Source organism: Lepisosteus oculatus, chromosome 3 (assembly GCF_040954835.1).
Source record: "Lepisosteus oculatus isolate fLepOcu1 chromosome 3, fLepOcu1.hap2, whole genome shotgun sequence".
Lineage (NCBI taxonomy): Eukaryota > Metazoa > Chordata > Actinopteri > Semionotiformes > Lepisosteidae > Lepisosteus > Lepisosteus oculatus.
The window spans coordinates 74,155,082-74,176,756 of record NC_090698.1 but is presented as its reverse complement, the minus strand read 5'-3'; the positions used below and the strand labels follow the sequence as shown (position 1 = coordinate 74,176,756).

The window sequence follows — 21,675 nt, the reverse complement described above, 5'->3', positions numbered from 1 at the left end:
GTGTTCATTCTCGAGGAGGTTATACCCCATAGTAGCCTTTGTACTATTTCATTTTGACAGTGTGACGTATGCACGTGCTTACATTCACTGTGATTTTGTTTGGTATCTCTATATAAGAAGTTCAAGACTGGATCTATTGGACTTTTAAATGGAGATACCAGCCTAAGTACTGCGTTTCTTTTGTGGAGCAGAACATAACTCCAACTGTCTGAGCACTTGACAGGGCTGAGAAGGTCATTGCCTGACAGAAGACTGCCGATGTGTTACCAGGGACGTGCGCAGTGGGATCCTGGATCGTTATCCAAGGCTTTGTCAGAGGTGTGGAATTGTGCCTGCAATTGTCTGTTGATTGTCTGATGTTTTGCAGAAACCATGTCTAACAAAGAGGTGAAATCGGCCTTGAAAAGCGCCAGAGAAGCCATAAAAAATAAAGAATACAAAGAGGCCTTGAAACACTGCAAGGTAAGTGTCTCTTGTCTCTGCTGTTCCTTGTGATGTTTGGATTTCTGTTGTTAGCACCCTGGTTGCGTTTATTTACTAAACAATATGTTCCAGCGTGCATGGAATGGGATTTTGTGCTTTAGTGTCTTGCAGCAGCATCCCTGTTCTCGGAGGAGTACACTACAGCTGCACAGTTCACTCTTCTCCTTGCGCGCCAGTTGTGTTGTTGTGTTGCAGGGCTTCATGGAAGACCTCAGTGTGCTGCCATGAGCTGAGTCTTCAGTGAATTTTGTTTCTCAGCTCGGCTATAACCATTGGCTATAATTCTGGTTCTCAAGGATGTGTTTTTATCAGGTTTACCACCGGGCTTGGCGGCTCAGAGCCTGAAGCCTGTTGTTTCCTAGAGTCTATACTAGCCCGCCTGAGCTCTCCGCGACCTTTTCAGATCCTTATGTTAAACACAAATCTGCTTGATTTGACTATTTGAATGGCGTTCAGCCCCATTAAAGTTATTGGTGTCGAAGTGTTGAGGCTTGTGCGCGGTGTCCAGCGGTTTCAGTGCAGTGGTCAGCGTTGCCGTCTCCTGAGCCCCAGGGCTGAGAGGCCGAGCTCCGGCCCGTCTCTGACCGCTGCTGTCGCTGCAGGCTGTCCTGAAGCTGGAGAAGAACAACTACAACGCCTGGGTGTTCATCGGGGTGGCAGCAGCTGAGCTGGAGCAGCCCGAGCAGGCGCAGACGGCCTACAGGAAGGCGGCGGAGCTGGAGCCCGAGCAGCTGCTGGCCTGGCAGGTGGGTGGAGGGAGTGGGGCACTCTGGGATTGATGGCCGGGGCCATATGACGGATATCCCACAGTGCCCGCAGTGATGTGGCACCCTGCAGCCTGAGTTACCGTGGCTTGCCTGTCCTGGGGGGTCTTTCCTGTGAGTATGTGCACAAGGTTTAGCTCTGCTGTGCTCTTCTTCCTGTCTGGTCGTGCGGGAAGGAGTTTCTAAAGCCCGATGCAGACTTCAGTAGCTGGTGACGCAGGATGGCCGTGCAGGCAAATCTCACAGTGAAGGAGGAGGACAAGAATGTTTAGCAAGTTATCCAAAATCTTGGCTGCGTTGTATCGGATTGTCATGTCAGGTTGTCACAGCGCCATGGTGGTGATGTCTCTCCCCCCCGCGCGGCCCCAGCCAGCAATGTCTGTGTCCAGAAACCTGCTCCTGGACCGAGCCAGAGCTCATTTCTTCTCTCAGGCTGTACATCTGTGACAAACGTGAACACGAGTCTCATGGGGTGGGGAGTGTTCTGTACATTGGTGCGTCTGAGCTCAGGCTGCACTGCTATGTCTGCGGCTCGCTGGGACTGACCTCATAGCTGTGCGAGGAGATTTCACTCTTAACCAGTATTGTTTATGGAGGATTTAATGAATATCTGAGCATGACCTGTTCACGGAGGTCAGATGTAAATTAGTGAGATTATCTTTCAGTCAGTAGCTGTGAGGAGCTGTGAGCAGCCTTTTGCTCACCGAGAAGATCTTCCTTTGGTTTATTTTTTCAGTGCATCTCTTGTGGTGCGGAAAAAAAATAAATCTTTTAACCTTTTGTGAAAAGGATGTTTGGCAGGTTCTAGGTCTATTGTTCATCTCGGAGAAGAGCTGAAGACCTTAATGTTGCAGAACGCATTTTCAATGAAAGTACCTGGCTGAAATGGAAACTAAAGCAAAACTGCTATCTAGAAATGAATATAGATATTTGCATATAGTTTTGACGTGAATTGTGACTAAAGCAGCTCTCTGCGAGCCGTCCTGCTGAAATACTCTGTTAAAGGAGTGAGGGAGGAGGCTAGGGAAGATCCTGAAATGGAGAGCACTTGTTTTTAGGGGTGAGGGGTCAGATTTGAGAAGGAGACTAAGCCCTGAGGAGAGTCCTCATTGCCTGTGAAGTGCTTTCAGTGGAATGTCCAGAAAAGTGCTTCATAATTTTAAGGATTGTTTATGTTATTTATAAGCGCCATCATTGGAAGACCTGCTGTTTTTGTCTGAAGCGGCAGTTGAGCGTGCTCAGCGGGTCCCTGGTTGTTGAGAGGGGAATGAAGGTTCTGCTGTTGTTCTCAGGATTAGGATTGCTGGCTGGCTGTGGGTCTCGACGTCGCGTGTTTTATAGCTGCTCCGATTCCTGTTTCCAGTAGATGGTCATGCCTGCTGGGCCTCAGTAAAGTACAGTATGTGAATGGAGTGTGAGGAAGTGTGAGGAAGTTCTCCATGTTTCTGACCCAGAGCTTGCGTGCAATGAGTGCAACGCGTCAGGTATCTGACTGTACTGCTGCCTGGCGGATGTCTTTCCTGTCCAGTCGTGGTCTCTGTGGCTCTGGGCTGGCAGTGGGGGAGCCTCAAGGTCTTTATCGCACGAGGAGCTCTAGGGGGAACAGAGGCTCTGGTGCAGCGAGAGCAGACTCTGACAAATGTTCTCAAAATTAAACCTGGCCTGTGTGTGGCACAAATCCTAGCAAAGTTTTAAGTTTTTTAACGAAAAAGTGCTACTGGGGGGATTTTCAAAACCTTTAAGGAAGTGTGACATATCCTACAGGTTGACTCCCGCTGACAACTAGATCTGAATGCATTTTTTTCATTCTTTTTCAGTTTGTCTGAAATGTGCGTGTTCTGTTTTATTTGACTAGGGTTTGGCAAGCCTTTATGAGAAAAGTAACCAAACTGATTTCAAAGCTGAACTACCAAAGGTCTATCAGAAGCTCCTCGCCCACTATGAAAGGTAAGGTCAGCGTGCTGTGACACAAGTGTTTGTTCGAGTCTCGTGTTCTTTTTTGCTCTGATTAAAATGATGTTTCTGTTGACACGGCAACAAAGTGAATGTGGGTGAGCTCAGCCTCTGTGGTCCTGGGGTTTCTCTTACGAGAGGAGGTAAAAGACACTGCAACTGAAAAACATGCTCTGAATCAGCTGATAAGCTGTTTGTTTTCATTAATACCCCCAGTTTATAGAAGAAGAATGTCTTAAGTCTCATGCGAATTAAACATTTTCTTCTTCTTGGGAAGTCATTCATTATTGGCGCAAGTAAAAACCCTTCATTCCATGGGGAATTTCATTATAGAAAACATTATGTTTATGTGATAGTATATAATATTATATATATGTAATTTATAATATTGAAGATATTGCTGCTCCGTAATCAGTCCAAAGAAGAAGATCTAGATAAGTTCCAGGGCTTAAGGTTTTGCCCAGGACTTCAGGTGGTTTAAACTGATAATCTGCCCTCTTTCAAGAAACAGCTGGATGAGATCCTGGGATCAATGAACCACTAACTACTGCACAGGCTGGATGGGCAGCACGGCATCCTCTCATTTATAACCTTTGCAGGCCTTATGGTCGTCTGATGTGTTACACCAACCTTAGACCGGATTTCACCTGATGTGTTGTAAAATCTAGCTACCGACATGTTTATTTCTTATTTTAAACAAAAAAAAGTTTATTTTATGTGTGCATGCTGAATTTTGCACACATCTGATATCTAAATGCTGGTTAAATTACTGCTGTTCCTGTCTCCAAGACTTGTGATGTCATTTTCTATGTCGTGTCTTATGTCATTTGTCATGTGAGGAAAACCCACAAGTAACAATTTCACGGTACTGGGGTAGATATGACAGCAAGCCCGGGCTTAAACTGAAGGGGTTTTCCCTGTCGGGTTTCCAGCTCGGACAGACAGAAGTGGTACGAGGTGTGCAGGAAGCTGGTGGAGATCTACCGCCTGGAGAAGCAGCACTTGGAGGTGAGTGTTGGACAGTCTTCTCCTTCACAGGGTGCAGCCCCGCGGGTCACGTGGCAGGTGCTGGGCTCTGGGTTCCTCTTCGCGTGGGGACGGGGGCAGAGTGGCCGGTATATTTCCCACAGCGCGAGACTCCTCTTTCTACAGCCATGGGTCAAGCTTCTAGATGCCCTCACAGAGCAGGGTTAATATTTACAGCCACTGCTCAGTGCTTTGCCCTTTTCTCCAGGGCATTTAGACAATTCAGGTCTCCTTTAAGCACGCAGTCTCGAAGAGCCTGTTTTTTTGCGGTAACTACAGTACGATCATCAGAATGAGCAAAACCCAGGATGTGTGGGGACACGTCCTCATGTGCCTGGATGCACAGGGTCATTTTGTAAGCTTTCAGCACTTGAGATGGGGAAAATGAGCCTGATAGAATTATTTTCGTTGGTGGCAAATTTATTTCTTAACGTATTTTTAGAGGCCGGTTTCAAAATATTAGATGTGATTTATATGGAAGGAACACCACAGAGCGTTATTAAAAAAAGAGGCACTTAAGACTTTTGGTTTCTCCTGGGTTTGAAAGAAATTAGTTTCTGTTGTTGTTAATGTTTACAACCTCCAGTCCTTTGATGGGATTCAGTTCCCTTTAATACACGTAGATCTGTGGTTCTGTAGGAGCAAAGAACTCGGATCTAGACATGAGTCACTGCTGCGGATTGCTCTAATGATACACATACGGCCAAGTCCATGGAAAAGCAGTTTTAGCTGAAAAGAGCCCCTAGATGGAACAAGTGGCACATTGAGAACAGTACAGGGGCTGTGACTGAGTATGGAGGTCACCAAGGTTGTGCTCCCCCTCTGCCCCTCTCTGCGGGAGCGTGACTCTGCCCTCTTGCTGCCCCTGTGCAGGTGGCCAGGCTGTGGCACAAGCTGGTGCAGCTGAAGCAGGAGGAGGGCGTGGGCGGCCAGGAGCTGCTGCAGCTGTGGCAGCAGATGACCCAGCTGTTGGCAGCCCGTCTGCAGGAACAGGACAACGAGACCCAGCAGCTGGTGAGTGATGTCAGTGTAGGGGAGGGGATATGTCAATTATCCAAAACTGATATAAAGAATGGATGTATCAAAAGAAGAGCTTCATGTGTTAATATGATGATAATCCAGTTGTTTTTATATTCCTGAATCTAAATTTATTCAACACATAGTCAAATGATCACTTAAATTACTGTTCCTCTCATCTACTGTTGCCCACATTCGTTTTTGAATTTTATGAACGATGCCTGTGTTATATACACTCACCTATAGGCCTGTATAAACAAGAGTTTGTGTCTTTGTGCCTATGCACTCCATAAAGGGCTTCTCCTTGAGCAAGAGGCACACGTGTGCTTCTCACTAAGCCCTTAATTACAGGCCCCCAGCAGGCTTCACGATCCAGAGTGAAAGAGCATTTAACTCTCAGAACAGGATTTAAATCCTCTTTACCCAGAGGGTAGTAGGAGTGTGGAACAGTGTGCGCAGCCATGTTGTTGAAGCCAATGCCCTGGCTTCTTTCAAGGAACAGCTGGGTGAGATCCCTGGACCTGCTGGGCTAGGTGGGCTGTGCAGACTCCTCTTGTCTGTAGCCGTTCCCCTGTTCGTGTGCGTGTGGACCGCAGAGTGCAGCCATTGATTCATGAAAGTGAACTGAATATCGGAGGCAGTTTCTATGGTGACAACATTTCACTGTCTCCAACACGCACGCTCCTTTCCAAAAAATCAAGAGAAGACGTAGGTATCGTCAGTTCCATCCCTGCCGTAAGCATGAAGAGGAACACTGACATTGTTTGATCCTGGTCTTTATGTGGCAAGACTCTGTGATGCTACGTGCCAGACATTCCAGCAGGGAAAAGTGTTACGTCTTATAGGTCATCCAAATTAAGGCGGAGAAACTGTCTTCCAGCAGCAGCCCTAGTTTTTCCCAGGAGGTCTCCCATCCAGGTACTGACCAGGCTCACACCTGCTGAGCTTCAGTGGGCTGCCATCTGGGAGTTGCAGGGTGATATGGCTGCTGGCAAAGCCTTGAGTGGCACCTATTCCTGTTACTCACTTGATGATTCCCTGTGTTATGTGTTTTAAGTCTCAGAGCGGCACAGTGGAATGGTCATTTAATTCTGCACTGGGGCACCTTCTGTGTGGAGCTTGCGTGTTCACCCAGTATCCATGTGGCTTCGCTCTGGGAGCAGTGGTTTCTGCCCATGTCCCAGAGACCAGCCTTCTGGGCTCATTGGCGTCTCTGGTGTGTCTGTGCCCTGCGGGGAGTAGTGTCTCTTGGAGTATAGGTGTCCAAGAGTGTCCTTACCAGGAATAGCTGGTTTTCGTGATGGGTGGAGGGACTGTGCACCACAGTAGCAGGATGTCTAATATAAGCCACATTGACATTGTCCATAACAACAGGTTCTTCTAGTCAAGACTCGTGTGACTTTTCTGTTTCTGCAAGAACAGAAGAAAGGTTACTAATGAGAGGCATCTATCCTGTTTGGAAAATTTTGTCTAATTGATCCGAGTGTGTCATCCATCTCTCGAAGGAAGCCAGGGTATCGGGTTCGACAATGTGGCTGGGGGTTTCTGCTAGAAACCCATTGCCCTTCTGCTGGTGGGAGTGTATGTGCTCCTTCTTTTCTAGGCTGATCCCAGGAAATTAATGTCTTTTTCTCTAATGTGGTGACTGAAATTGTATACCATATTCTAGCCCAGGTCTGACTGTGAGAAACTGTCAGTTTAGAGTTAAATTCCCTCTGTGGCGACAATACAAAACTATGCAGTGTTGTATTTTTAATCGCAATCGTTTTCTAATAATGTATACGTTTTAATGATGTGTCATTTTGTGCTTTGCAGTTGATAACAGCTTTTGAAAATGCCACGAGTTTGGCAGAGAAGATTCAGAGCGAAGAACATCAAAAGCTTCTGACTGAATACATTGAGTGCTTGTCAAAGGTGAGCTGATCTCTCTGCCCCTGTCTCCCAGCCATCCTGGTCTGGTGAATTAATTGTTAAACAGCTCTGAGCTTTTATGAAAGCAGGGTTTTTATGAAATGGGAGATATGAAGCTTGAATACATATTTTCAGTGCTCTGTTGTTCTTACAACAATGCTTAACATAAGAATGAAAGCACTCAACATGTCATTTCACAATAGAATGTATCAGAGCATTATACAGACTTCATAGAAACAGCTGTACTACAAGAAAGGAGGGAATTCTTATCTGTGATTCAAGCATGAGGGTTTATCCTTTTATTTCTTCAATGAAATATGTTTAAGAACGTTTCAAAAGTTTACAAGAAGGAATTCTTAATAGTCTTATGACAGTAAAAGTCAGTGATAGAAAGCCTTTTTTGCGTTTATGGCAGTGTTGTGCGGCTGTGCTGTATTCCTGTACTAACAAAGCAAACATGACAGTGCCCTTGGAGTCCCGAGGGCTGAGGAACTCGTAGGAGCAAACATCTCGGCTCCTGAATTTCATGAGCACTCAGATGTCTCGTGTCCCGGTTCGGTTCCCAGTTGCAGTGAAATCTCAAAAATCCTGTTTGAATCCAGTTTATCCCACTGAGGTCTTTGGTGTTTTGTTTAGAAAACGACAACCTGTGGCACTCGTGGATTCAGGTTCACCCAGGGTGCTGTGGGCTGGCTGGCGGGATGGTGGCGCTGTGGGCGGGACAGGGGTGCTGTGGGCAGGATCTGTGGGTGGGACGGGGCTTCAGCTCACTGTGCTCGGTCCTGTAGGTATGGGCCTTCCAGAACTGTACTATTGTGTTTTACCTTAACACAACTTCCTCTCACTGAAAACCTCTTATGGGAGATTTGTTTCTGATATGAAATACTCTGCTGGATCTTTTATTAAGTTGTCTGAAGTGCTGGAGGCATCGCGTTCTCTCCTGTCCTATGATTCTCTTCTCCCTCAGCTGCCACACGAAGAGGCAAAAATGAAGGGCGCCTGCGAGTCGATGATGTCTCTGTACCCCAGCTCGACGTTCCCTCTGGAGGTGCTCAGCACGCACTTCATCCAGTCAGGTGGGTGGAGCTTCGCAGCAGAATGACGTCTCCCAGGGTGCAGGGCGCAGGGCCACTCGGACCGTACTGGCGCAGTACTGACGACGGGCTGCCTGCCTTCTCTCGGGTCCTGATGAGCGTGCCTGTTGTGCCTTTCAAGGAAAGACGTGGTGCTTCTGCATGTAGTCGGAGCTTTTTCAACCCGAAAACTTGTATGCAGACGTAGAGCTTGATTCTGGAGTTCAGAGCTGGAATTCATGTGGCTGTGGTTCTCTGTTAGTGGTTGTGTTTTGTGTGTGAGGGGGGTCGCAGTGTCGGCAGTGGAGATGAAAGAGAAGAGAGCTGGTTCCACTGCTCCTTCAGGAGAGTAATCGATGCTTTAGGTGATTCATGGGAGGTTTTAGATTTAAAAGCGACGTTGGCGCTGATCGCATTTCGGTAACGTTTTTCTGTGCATCTGTCATGTTCTCAGCAGATGCAGATGACTGGTTTCTCTTGTGCTGTAGACAAAAGAAGCACAGTTCTTGTGTTGTGAAGCCACTGCATTGCCTAAAAGGACATATTTCACTTCTTAATGTAAAGGAGTAAAAAACTTCTAAACCTCCTGATTGTGAAAAATCCATGTTGTTAAACCACATGTGCACCTGAAATACTTGTCCTAGCTTTGGTTTCTGTTTGCATGAATAGAAGAGTTGGGATATGGTTGCTGATGAACTATAGTTGGCTTTAAAGTGTGCAAACGCACAAAAGACCACAAACCCATTTGCAAGAGGGCACTGTATCCACTTGGCTGAAACCAAGTTCCTTATTACTTTTGGACCTCAGTGCGAGTACATGGTAAACACATTGGCTTGCTCAGAAAAGGAGCTGCAGGATGTTGCTTTTTATTCTGTTCCCTTATTGTCCCAGATGATGCAATTGGTAGCTGATCATTTTATTGCACCATCTATTCATTTTCTAACAGCTCTATCCAGTGCAGGGTTGTGGGAGTGCTAGAGCCTATCCCAGCAAGCACAAGGCGCAGGGTACAGCATGGATGGGATGCCAGTCCATCGCAGGGCAGACACAATCAGGGCCATTTTTCCCAGAAATCAGTTAACCTACCAGTATTTCTTTGGACTGTGGGAGAAAACCAGAGCACCTGGATGATGCCCATGGGAACACAGGGGGAACATACAAATCCCACACAGATGGCACCCCAGGAATCGATCCCAGGGCCCCAGTGCAGTGAGGCTGAACATAGCGCCACCCTGCCACCTCATCTTGCAAAAATAGGATGAAAATCGATCTGCAGTGTGCGTGCCCTTTTGATTTTCACAGTGCAGATGTGCTGATGATTTCCTTTGATTTCCTTTATTGATCCCTCTGTGGTTAATTAGTGCCGCCCCCCCCCCCAGTAAATATTCTGGTATCGATCACGTTTCTCTCCTTAACTCTTTTGTATCCTGTTGTGTTGTCTGAGAAAAGGGCAGGCTTGTGTCTGCAGAGAGAAATGTTTTAAATACCTCTTTGGTTCAAAATGATTGTAAAGTGTCTCTCAATTGGATATCTCTGTGACGATTTTTAAATCTCTTTTGATTTAATTTAATAGTGTTAAGACTCATTTGCTAGAAGGTTCAATATCATGCGGTACTCAAAACCTTAAGTGCCCCCGATTAACACAATGAAATCATCTTTTACGTCATCAGAGGTCTCCTCTCAACTTCTTCTTGGAGTCTTGTCACCCAACAGTGTTCTAATGCAGCATAAAAACTAACTGCTAAGACATAGCAAATGATAAATACTTGGGACGTGAAGCCTGGTTTCAGCCGGCTTCTTTGTGATCAGTTAAGCAAAGGAGCTTGTTTAATTTAGAGAGCGTTAATTAGAGACCAAAGTCTTGATTGGGACTGCCTGTAAATTCAGCTGTAAAGGTCCAAGTTTAATTTAATTCAGCGGATTACTTCATTAATTGATCGGTGACTGAGAGGTGTTCCCAGTCGTTAGAAACTTGACTGGGTGTCCCAGGAAGCAGGGCTGGAGATCCCGGCAGCAGACAGCCTGTGTGGTGATACAGTGAAGAGTGAACTCCCTGAACCTGTTCCCCCAGTGAGACCCCACAGTGTTCTGAAAGGACACGCCTCTCGGGGCCTGGAAGAGGAGGGAGTCTACCCCACATTCGTCTGCACGTGGCTCCTTAATTCCAGAGGGTCTCCATAGTTGTTCACTCTGCCAAGCTGCAAGAACTGAGTTACAAAACAGGGGCTGCCACACCCACTGTCTTTGTGCCCAGCGTGGGGGGGTTAGGCCACACCCACTGTCTTTGTGCCCAGCGTGGGGGGGTTAGGCCACACCCACTGTCTTTGTGCCCAGCGTGGGGGGTTAGGCCACACCCACTGTCTTTGTGCCCAGCGTGGGGGGGTTAGGCCACACCCACTGTCTTTGAGCCCAGCGTGGGGGGGTTAGGCCACACCCACTGTCTTTGTGCCCAGTGTATATATGAGTGGGAGTTCTCTGGACACGAACTGGACACTTTCCCCGTGAAATCCACAGTGTGTGATGTGGTCCAGAGGGCTGTTTATTCTTAGCTGTCCAGATCTTTTCTTCCATAGTTGAATTCTCTTTTAATTTTAAACGGCGGGTCCTGTTTGGATGGATTTCTTGAAAGAGAGGCACCTGATCCTATCAACGGAGTCAAGAAGCTCGTTTTACCCTAGACAAATGTATTCTTAGTTGGATGGCTTTGATTTGAATATGAGGTGCAGCCGTGGCGGTGTGAAGGAGTGAGCACACCGAAGGTGTCTGTGGAGCAGGAGAGCAGGGTGTGTGAACAACTGCACACACCTGTGACCATGTGGCTCCCGAAATGCATCTTCATTTCACACTGACTGTCAGACTGTCCAGTCCTTTTAAGGAGCAGTGCAGCCAAAAGACATCTTTGTCTGGTAGTGTCAGAGTGGTATTTCCCAGAACAGATGCAGTAAAACAAGAGGCCTGTATCCATTGTATTATGTTAGGGGTCAGCTTTTGAAATGGCTAAAGAGATTAATTGGTAAAACAGAAAAGAGCCTAATTTTAATGCAGGCCTGAGAGGCCTTGTGCCTGTTGCTTGCCAGGGTAGGCTCCGGCTCCGCCATGACCCTAAATTGGAAGAAGTGGTTTAAAATCGGATGGATGAATGATTTTGTCCAGTCAGCAGGAAACCAGTAAAATCAAGAGAGTGAATATAGAGAGGTTAATAAAGTAATTGCTCACATGAGCCTTTCTGTTCCAGAGCTTGTGTCTTGTTGTTTCCCTGCTGTGGCTGCCGGGGAGCCCGGGGTCCCGAGGGACCAGCTGGCGGCCATGCTGGGTCTGACAGCTCTGTGTTCCCCCAGGCGTGTGCGGCGAGGAGGCGGCGCGCTGCTTCGCGAGGCTGGCGCAGCTGGACTCCGACAGCGGCCCGGCTCTCGTCGGGCTGGGGCTCAGCGCTCTGCGGGAGCAGAAGTACGAGGAGGCGGTCCGGAACCTGGCTCAGGGTGAGTGCGGCGCCACTGGGTCGGCACACCAGAGCAGAGCCTAGACCTCCCTACATGAGCCCGTCACTGAGAGCTGCCGTCTTGTCCTGGGTGTGTCGCCCTGGATGTCCGTGCAAGAAGCCGTGTCTACAGGGGCTGTATAAACTAGTGGGGGAGCACAGGTCTGAGCCCCAGAATCCTGCACACTTCAGTGCACACGAGAAAATGCTTACACGAACTTGTGAATGAGCGATATTTCCAAATGGCAGAGTCGAACAACACCTTTAATGCCAGGGGTGACTGATTCTCCAACATCCAGGAAGACCTGTTGTACTGGTAGACCATCGGGCAAGTAATTGTAGTATCGCTGCTGACTCAAACAGCAGCCTCGCACTTGTAATAATTACTGTGCATGCGTTAATACAGAAACAAATAGTACTGTTCCTTCTGTATCCCAGATTGCAAATGTGAATTGGAACGTTAAAAACGTGTCCTGCACGCGCTTTCTGCTGCCCCCAGACCGAGTGGCCTCTCTCTCTGGGCCCCCTGTGTCCTGGCCAGGGGAGAGCCGTCCTGGGCACTCCTTGCTGGGCTGAGCCCTGTGCCTCTGGGTCGGGCTCCTGCTTGCCGGGATATCTGATGGAGTGACGTGACCAGGCTCATGACTCAGGAGCTCGTGACTAAAACACTGGCAACAAAACCTCCCTGAGCCCATAAGTGCCCTATAACGATGATGTACTGCACGGCATTGAGATTTGATACAGACATGACAGCAGACATACAGTAGGAATGTTTGCACATCGCTTTGGTGCCAGACAGCTTGGGAAACCACCCTGCTCTGAGGCCAGTGGAGAGTGCAGCCAGCAGCCTCAGAGGGAGTCAGATTAGGCCATACTAGCAATAAACGTCCCAAGCGTCAGCATCTCCCCATGAAGATAAAATGACTGAAGATAAAGTCTCAATCCTTGAGAGGGATGCTTGAAGATGACAGTATGTATTCAGTATGCATAAATTTTGCAAACAGTAGGCAGCCATTAGGCTCATTTGGCTTCTAATAGCTAATTAAGCTGAAGATCTCATCCAGCTATTTCTGAGAGGGTCCCAGGATAGCAACACGGCCAAACAGCTTGTTCCAGACTCCCACCATCCTTTGTGTAAGAACGGACTCCTGTTCGTAGGCTGCCCTTCCTCTTACCTTCCCTGTGCATCCTGTGGTTACCAGGTCCCGTTCTCTTTCAGGACTCAAGCAGATGCGCTCCAGCACCAGTGGCTGGTTTCACCTTGCACAAGCGCAGCTGAAAATGCACCGGTACTCGGACAGCATCGTTTCCTGCAACCAAGGTACCGGTGTCCCGTAGATCCAGTCTAGAAGGCTTGCTTGGAGCTGAGCTCGCATCTCGGCTGGTTTGCCCAGGTGAATGGGCAAGATGCAGCAGTGTGATTCTGTGGTTAATAAAGGTTGTATTAAGACGCTAAAGGGCAGGAGCGCTTGAGGGGGTCTTTCTAGGCGGTAAGGGGTCGTGCCTGTGTCCCCAGCCCTGAGCAGCAGTGGAGGGGAGGAGGAGTGGACACTGCAGCTGCTGCGGCTCAAGACGGAAGCCCTGGTGCGGAGCGGAGGGGAGCAGTCTGCGCAGGAGGCCTTCGACACGCTGGCACAGGTACTGGGAGCCCACCACCCTGCCTCGCCAGCCCGGCCCGGGTGCAGATCCACCACAGGCATCTAGGCCCGAGAGGGGTTGTGTCGCTTAGTGCTGTGTGCATCTTGATTTTCACAGTTTTCTTTGTTTTGTTCATTGAGTTTCTAGGTCTTTGGCTTCACACTGTGAAATACAATAGCAATTACCCCAAATTGCTGGGTGATTTGTAGTGTGGAGTGGCAGAAAAAAATTAATTATAGCTTTTTGCTTCCTAAAAATTACTTGATGTCAAAAAGGCTGTTGTTCAGCGCTGGGACAACAATATGTATTTTGTGAAGAAGGTAAGAATCCAATTTGTAATTGCAGGAGGTTTTTAAATAAAACCCTGTCTTTGCTGTATGTTTTTCAGATTTCAGATGCAGACAATGATCCTGTCCTTCTGGCTCTAAAGGGAAGAATTTATTTGCAGAAAGGGCAAGTTGAGCAAGCACTTCAGGTATGGAATCCATTTCCGCCTCTCAGAACTCTTGAGAGAGTGCCTGTATTGATCGAGCCTTTTCAGGGAGCCAAGACATGACTGAGGAAAATGGAGGTGAGAGACGCATAAGGGGGCTGTTAGGTAGACAGCAGCTGTTTTGAAACGTGCTGAAATTAGTCATAGACAATCTCAGCAGTCACAGGATAACCAGCATGATGATGAGTTAACTGGTGCAAATCAGTGAAATGATGCAATTTAAGGAAAAGGCTGAAGAAAACGAAGAACAGATCAATAAAATACAGGGCATGGAAAGGCATTTAATTGAGTGAGCAAGTTAGGAAGCACCCTCCTGATGTAGTGAAACCGCCTTAGTAACTTGGTTAAACAAGGCCCGGACTGTGGGGCCTCCTTGATGGCCTGGCATTCGCCTGAGCAGAAGCTCTGTCTCCATAGGACTCTGGGACTCCAGCGGCCACACCTCCTGTGTGAGGGCCCCCAGGGGCCGGTGGTGGGATCGGTCAGCCAGGGCTCTCACGACTCTGACTGCTGCCTCCCGTATGCTTGCAGGCTCGTGGCACCTGAAGGCTGTGCTCTGTTCACGAAGCTGCTGTCTGTGCCTTATACAGCATGAAGGGCACTTGGAGATCTGCTGCAGAGCGGCATCCCAGTTATAGTAGTTTTTGCACAGATTTTGTGGTGTTAAGGAAGTTGATAATATTGCTGAAAGATGCCTCAGTTTGCTCTCTGCTCCGCAGAGCACAGGGCGGCCCGGAGCGGGCACACGCCCGCAGAGCACAGGGCGGCCCGGAGCGGGCACACGCCGCAGAGCACAGGGCGGCCCGGAGCGGGCACACGCCGCCCGCAGAGTACAGGGCGGCCCGGAGCGGGCACACGCCGCCCGCAGAGTACAGGGCGGCCCGGAGCGGGCACACGCCGCCCGCAGAGTACAGGGCGGCCCGGAGCGGGCACACGCCGCCCGCAGAGCACAGGGCGGCCCGGAGCGGGCACACGCCGCCCGCAGAGCACAGGGCGGCCCGGAGCGGGCACACGCCGCCCGCAGAGCACAGGGCGGCCCGGAGCGGGCACACGCCGCCCGCAGAGCACAGGGCGGCCCGGAGCGGGCACACGCCGCCCGCAGAGCACAGGGCGGCCCGGAGCGGGCACACGCCCGCAGAGTACAGGGCGGCCCGGAGCGGGCACACGCCCGCAGAGCACAGGGCGGCCCGGAGCGGGCACACGCCGCCCGCAGAGCACAGGGCGGCCCGGAGCGGGCACACGCCCGCAGAGCACAGGGCGGCCCGGAGCGGGCACACGCCCGCAGAGCACAGGGCGGCCCGGAGCGGGCACACGCCGCCCGCAGAGTACAGGGCGGCCCGGAGCGGGCACACGCCGCCCGCAGAGTACAGGGCGGCCCGGAGCGGGCACACGCCGCCCGCAGAGTACAGGGCGGCCCGGAGCGGGCACACGCCGCCCGCAGAGCACAGGGCGGCCCGGAGCGGGCACACGCCCGCAGAGCACAGGGCGGCCCGGAGCGGGCACACGCCCGCAGAGCACAGGGCGGCCCGGAGCGGGCACACGCCGCCCGCAGAGTACAGGGCGGCCCGGAGCGGGCACACGCCGCCCGCAGAGTACAGGGCGGCCCGGAGCGGGCACACGCCGCCCGCAGAGTACAGGGCGGCCCGGAGCGGGCACACGCCGCCCGCAGAGTACAGGGCGGCCCGGAGCGGGCACACGCCGCCCGCAGAGTACAGGGCGGCCCGGAGCGGGCACACGCCGCCCGCAGAGTACAGGGCGGCCCGGAGCGGGCACACGCCGCCCGCAGAGTACAGGGCGGCCCGGAGCGGGCACACGCCGCCCGCAGAGTACAGGGCGGCCCGGAGCGGGCACACGCCCGCAGAGTACAGGGCGGCCCGGAGCGGGCACACGCCGCCTGCAGAGTGAGGGTTAATGTTAAAGGAGAAGGGAGATTGATTCACTAAAGAGGAACAGGCAGACAAGTGATTCAGTCCAAGCAAAATCTATCACACTGGATACTCTCTTTCAAGTGTAAGTCATGTTTATGAGCTGCAGGGCTGAAATAGCAACGGCTTATTTCAGCCGTTTATTTCTCTATCTGCCTGCATGTGATGTCTCACACGCTTATTCCACTCCTCTCCGCTCAGCAGGAGATTGCCCAGTCCTGAGCAGCACCAGGTCCTCTTAATCTCTTTCACTCTTGTTTCCGTGCTTTTGGGGTCCCTTTTCTCACAGCCACTTTCACCACCTGTAAGCAAAGAGAAAGTCCCCAGACGCTCCCTTCAGAGTTTGTAGGGCGCAGAGGACAGCCTTTTTCTCCTGTGCTCTGCTGGCCTCCTGCTTGTCTTTATTAGCTGTGCGTGTTAATGCTATGCAGCCCTGCCTGTGACAGAAGGACACCTCTGCCTCTCGCCGTCACTGCTGTCAGCCTTGCTAATTAACCACACCGCTGCTCTGCTGTCTCTCTCTGTGGGCTTCCAGCTGCTTGAGTTTATTTTTAATTTGGGTTCTCAGGCCTTAGTCATGTTTGCAGGGTTTCTTCTTCAAGACAATCTAGTGCCAATAAATGCAGACAATGAGTCTGTGCCCTGGCTGATTCCCAGAGGGACTGGAGCTTTTTAGCACTTGCTTATGGATTCTCTCTCAGAGTCTATAAACTCTGATTAACAGACATTTGCTACGTTTTAAGCAAAGTCAAATGGCGCCATTTTTTCTTCAATAAGAACAGAATGCCAGCCATGTTTGTTTCAGAAATGGTGCAGGGGTTTTAAAGAATTGCCAGCTGCACTTTGATGATGCCTTAAAGGCAAGGCAGTAAGATCTCCGTGAAGGCGCCCAGGAATGCGGGAACTTCAGCGGTGGGGCAGGTCGCAAGGTTGGAATGAGTGCAGTTCCAGCCATGACTACTGCTGGGGAGGTCAGAACGAGCTCTGCGTCTGACAGTCGGCAGCCTGAGGGTAGGCAGTGTTGCGTTCAAATGTTCCTGTCCAGGTCCGAACTGTCCGAACAGGTGGACATGGCTGCCTGCCCGCTTCGTTTCTGCGGGGAGTTCTGTCGCAGTGGCGTCTGTTCTTCGGGCAGCGTCCGCCCCGGTGCCGCGTCGTTAACCCCAAGGGCAGCGTGGGGGTGGTGTCGGGCCCGCAGGAGGGGCAAGGGCGAGGAGGATTCGGCGTCGCGTCTAACCCTGATCGTCCCCGCAGGTGGCGGCTGATCTCCTGGCTTCGCACCCCGGGCAGGCAGAGGGCCATGCGCTGAACGGACACATCCGCCTCTCCCAGGAGGACTACGCGCAGGCCGAGCGCAGGTGAGTGCTGGGTGGCTCTCCAGTCTTCAAGAGTGTATGGCTCCAGCCTGAGCTGCTGGAGTCGCAGGCCTGGGGGTGAAAGGAGCGGTTGTCTGTGTGTGTGGATTTTTGCATGGTCACGAAACTGATACAACACAACACAATACGCGACACGCTGAACACGGCACGAAACCAATAACAAATAAGAGATGCATGTATGATGAGAAAAGAAACATATAAGTAAAGTAAAATATACAATCAGTTGTCCAAGCTAGTTTAGATCAATGGCTAGATGGAAGGAGCTCAAATTCACTGAACATCGTTATAATTGCTGTGCTCATTGAGGTTCAGTTTCTGTAGACATGAGTACACTAAGCAAAAGCCTTTTTTTCTGTGTCCATTTATCAGTCCTTCTCTAAAACACGTACTTGTGCTCTGTGCTTCATTGTGTTATGGCTGCCTAGAATTTAAAAAGGAACGTTATTTTGCATTGCATCCTCAAGTCTTAGTGATTGTGTTATAATGTTTATTTGCATGTCGTGAAAGTGAACCATATGGGCTCATTAAAGCTTATTAATGTAATTAAGTCTTCTGAGTCACGTGTTTGCCAGTGCTCTCCGTGTGTGTTTTCTCCATTCGAACACTGATTCCCACGTGACTCGCACTTTTTACATTGAAATTGCCAGAAGGTTTTCTTCCTTGGAAGCGTCTTCATGAGCCATGTGCGAGGAAAGACTGAGCATCTCGGTGCCCGAGAGTGGGGCTGATTGAACTGAGCACACATGCTGAACAGCCATCGTCACTGAACAGTGTGAAACTAACATGCTTGAGCTTCACGTGTCTCTGCTCTTCAATGTTCCTGTTTTCTGATCCAGCATCTGTACCTTTTAACTTGAACAAGGAGCCAAATGAGAGAAGTAGCCATCCATGCACTCTGAATACAGCCCATTTTCCGTTTGTGAGCAAGATAATGCAGTGTTAAATGAAACCTAATTGCCCATCTTTGAATTGATTGTTCAAAAAACTTATCTTAACTTATAGGTATATTTTACTGCAGAGTTATAAAACCTCTTTTTCTCCTGAATGCATATTTGTTCTAACACTTGTTAGCATAAAAAGCTTTTTTTCTTTTTAGTTGCCAAGTGCTGTATGATAGGCTTAATTTATTATTTCTACGAACAGTACTTGTTAGTCAAGCTTCACTCCAGGAAACCCAGGAAATTCACCCAGTCTCTTTATAAATAATTTATAAGTGCACTCAGTCTTCCAGAACATTCTTTTATTTCTGTTTATTTTGTCACAATCTGTCGAACAGAACACGTTCATGGAGTTCAGGAAAGGCTGGACATTTAAATCCCCGGTTTTAGGGGCTGTGAGTTTGGAGCTTCTGTTGTCTGGGAAGAGTTTTGGCTGAAGAATATAAAGAGCATGGATGCCTCGCAGCGCTGGGGCCCTGGGTTCAGTTCCTGGGGCGCTGTCTGTGTGGAGTCTGCATGTTCTCCCTGTGTTCGTGTGGTCGGTGCCGGTAGGTGAACTGGCTGCTGGGAAAACTGGCCCTGGTGTGAGTGTGTCTGTACTGTGATGGACTGGTGACCTGTCCAAGGCGTACCCCACCTTGTGCCTGTTGCTTTCTGAGATTAGCTGCCCTGCGACCCTGAACTGGTTTAATTGGGTGAATGGTATGTAAATAAAATTACAAACGAGAGGAGCCATGCAGCCCATCTAGCCTGTTTGGTACTTAGTAGATAATTGATGCAAGTATCTCATTCTGCTATTTAGAGAAGCCGGGGTTTGGGCCAGGCACCTTGATCCACTCTCCCACCACCCTTTGTGTAAAGGAATGCCTCGTGTCTTGACTGGAGGATCTTACCCAGCTGTGTCTTGAAAGAAGCTGGGGTATCAGTTTAAACAACATGGATAGGCGGCTTGTTCCCGACTCCCGCAAACCTGTGTGTAAGGATCGGCCTCTTGTTCATCCTCGATCTGTTTTTCCTCCCCTCGCAGCTTTCAGAAGGCAGTGGAGCTCAGCCCAGAGTCGGGGGAGTACTACCTCAACCTGGGGCTGCTGTACTGGCGCATGGGAGAGGACACCCGGAGAGACAAGAGCAAGGCGCACACGTGTCTGCTGAAGGTCAGACCTCGCACTGCGGTGGCGCTGGGTGCTGCACGGGGTATACACTGCGCCTGTCTAGAGGCGCAGCGCCTTGGTGGCCCTTGTCCCACTGGCCCCCAACAGACCCTGGTGCAGGAGACACGGACTGCACCTCATGGCCGCATGTAGCTTAGGCAGAGATTTCACAGAAAGTCTTTCTTTGACATAACATTCTTACTCGTTTTTCCCAGTTTTGAGTTACTGGAGGTAGCTTTGCTTTTTAAAAAGTGTGCGGGCTGGTTCGTGGTCATGTCTCTTGCGAAGATAGCTTTCTTCTTAACCGCGGCCTTTGGCACACTTGGTTGTGTCCTGTGATTTGTCGAGCATGAGTCGGATCGTCACTTTTCCTGCGAAGGACCATCTGCGTTCTTGTCCATTTTGTTTCACAGATCTAACTTTGCCTCATCCAAGGCGTTGTTTTTGCCTTCGCTTCGAGGCCCTGTGGCTCTTGTTTCTATTGTAAGGAACAAGGCCGTACCAACGCGCGTTCTCCTTGCAGGCCGCGAAGCTGGACGCTCGCCTGGGGCCGGCGTTCCGCTGCCTGGGGCACTTCTACCGCGACGTGGCGCAGGACAGGGCCCGCGCGCGGGGCTGCTACAGGAAGGCCTTCGACCTGGACGGCGGGGACGCGGAGGCCGGGGCGGCGGCTGTGGACCTGCTGATGGAGCTGGGGGACATGGTGCTTGCACAGGCGACCGCGGCATTTCCCCTGCGCCCCAGCGCCGCCGTGCGCGATACCCTTCCTCCGCTCGCCTGCTGTTGCGCCTGATCAGGCTCTCGGCGCTGACCTTTGTGTCTGAGGCATTTGAGTGCCTTTTCATTGTCTCCCGCCCCCTGCGCCGGCACACGGTCTCGCGAATCCCTCGTAAGTCTCGGCCTCTGTTCTCTCTCCCAGGAGTCGGCCCTCGCCATCCTGAAGTCCGTGACGGAGCGGGCCGGCGCCGGCGTGGCCAAGTGGGCGTGGCTCAGGCGCGGCCTGTACAGCCTGAAGATGAACCAGCACGCTCAGGCCATCGCAGAGTAAATTCCCTGTCTCCCTGTCTCCCTGTCTCCCTGTCTCCCTGTCTCCCTGTCTCCCTTTCAAGCACTGAGTTAGCCGTTTCCATGGAGCTGCTCAATCTTTTTTAGCCCAGAGAGCAGTAAATTATAGTTTGCAATGCTTATTTTTTTATTGAAATGATTGCAGTTAAAAGCACGCTTTAAAAGCCCACATATTGTGTGGTACAAACATTTATGGAGTTCATTGTCGTAGATTTGTCAGTGCTGTGCTCTGAAGAAAAGTTGCTGAGTTCACCACAGTGATTAATGACATGCTTTCTGTTCAGGCTGTTTCTCAGTATTTAAAGCCGATATAAAAATAGGGCGAATACACGTGTTGTGGGAAGGTTCTTGAGGTTTCGGTGAGCACGAGCAGGTCTTGCTTCAGGAGTTCTCCTTGGCCCGGGCTGCAGTCACGCCCTGTCTCCCCGCAGCCTGCAGGCGGCGCTGAGAGCCGAGCCCCTGGACGCGGTGTGCTGGGAGTGCCTGGGCGACGCCTACCTGAACCGCAGGAGCTTCACGGCGGCGCTCAGGGCCTTCAGCAAGGCTCAGGAGCTGCGGCCCCAGTCCATCTACAGCCTGTACCAGGTGGCCGCCATCAAGCAGACGCTGGGCAAGTGCAAGGAGGCGACGGGCGAGTACATGCAGATCATCCAGAGGCGGGAGGAGTACGTCCCAGCGCTGAAGGGTGAGGGGTGCCGGCAGCTGTGTGTCTGTCTGCGTCTGTCTGCGTCTGTCTGCGTCTGTCTGCGTCTGTCTGCGTCTGTCTGCGTCTGTCTGCGTCTGTCTGCGTCTGTCTGCGTCTGTCTGCGTCTGTCTGCGTCTGTCTGCGTCTGTCTGCGTCTGTCGTCACAGACTCTTCGCGCTCTTCTGAGGCCTTGAGTGCCTTTTCACTCTCTCCCTTTCCGTGCTCTGAAACGCGGTCTCCAGGGGCAGTTGATGAACCCATCAGCCCCTGCCCTTTCCACCCCTCCTCTGTTCTTCCGGCGCTGTGTGAAGTGCGGCAGTAGGCGCAAGCTGAGTGAGCTCCACTCGGTTTATGACCTCCTGTCGTCTCTTGCAATTTCAAAAGAATCTTTCCCCCCCGTTTCATGGAACCATCGATCTTACTGTTGCTCAAAGGCCCCATTGTTCTGTCCTTTCCTTTGATCATCTTCTTCCCTGCCAGGCCTGGGCGAGTGCTACCTGTCGATGGCGCGAGCTGCGATGGAGACGTTTCTCGATGCCAGAGCGGTGGACTACATCGAGCTGGCTGTAGAGTACCTCTTCAGGTCAGTGGTGCTCTACACGCAGAGCCGTTTTATTGGGGACACGCGTGTCTGCCATTTACACGCTGAGGGTCTGAGTTGTCTGGCATGTCGTTCACATCTGGGACTGTTACCAGGCA

The 21,675-nt window shown here is 50.8% G+C and overlaps 1 protein-coding gene across 1 annotated transcript in view; it reads left to right on the top strand.

Annotated features, from left to right (window-relative positions):
* Positions 1-21,675, top strand: part of skic3 (SKI3 subunit of superkiller complex) — a 51,952-nt gene that overhangs the window by 5,597 nt on the left and 24,680 nt on the right. The window contains exons 2-18 of the mRNA XM_069187529.1: positions 368-462; positions 1,086-1,229; positions 3,103-3,194; positions 4,133-4,208; positions 5,100-5,240; positions 7,059-7,157; positions 8,122-8,230; positions 11,566-11,706; positions 12,925-13,026; positions 13,222-13,343; positions 13,732-13,818; positions 17,016-17,119; positions 19,103-19,229; positions 19,750-19,929; positions 20,146-20,270; positions 20,723-20,976; positions 21,457-21,559. Of these exons, the coding sequence (XP_069043630.1) occupies positions 373-462; positions 1,086-1,229; positions 3,103-3,194; positions 4,133-4,208; positions 5,100-5,240; positions 7,059-7,157; positions 8,122-8,230; positions 11,566-11,706; positions 12,925-13,026; positions 13,222-13,343; positions 13,732-13,818; positions 17,016-17,119; positions 19,103-19,229; positions 19,750-19,929; positions 20,146-20,270; positions 20,723-20,976; positions 21,457-21,559 (2,096 nt within the window). The 5' untranslated portion in view covers positions 368-372. The remainder of the gene's footprint in view (positions 1-367; positions 463-1,085; positions 1,230-3,102; positions 3,195-4,132; positions 4,209-5,099; positions 5,241-7,058; positions 7,158-8,121; positions 8,231-11,565; positions 11,707-12,924; positions 13,027-13,221; positions 13,344-13,731; positions 13,819-17,015; positions 17,120-19,102; positions 19,230-19,749; positions 19,930-20,145; positions 20,271-20,722; positions 20,977-21,456; positions 21,560-21,675) is intronic.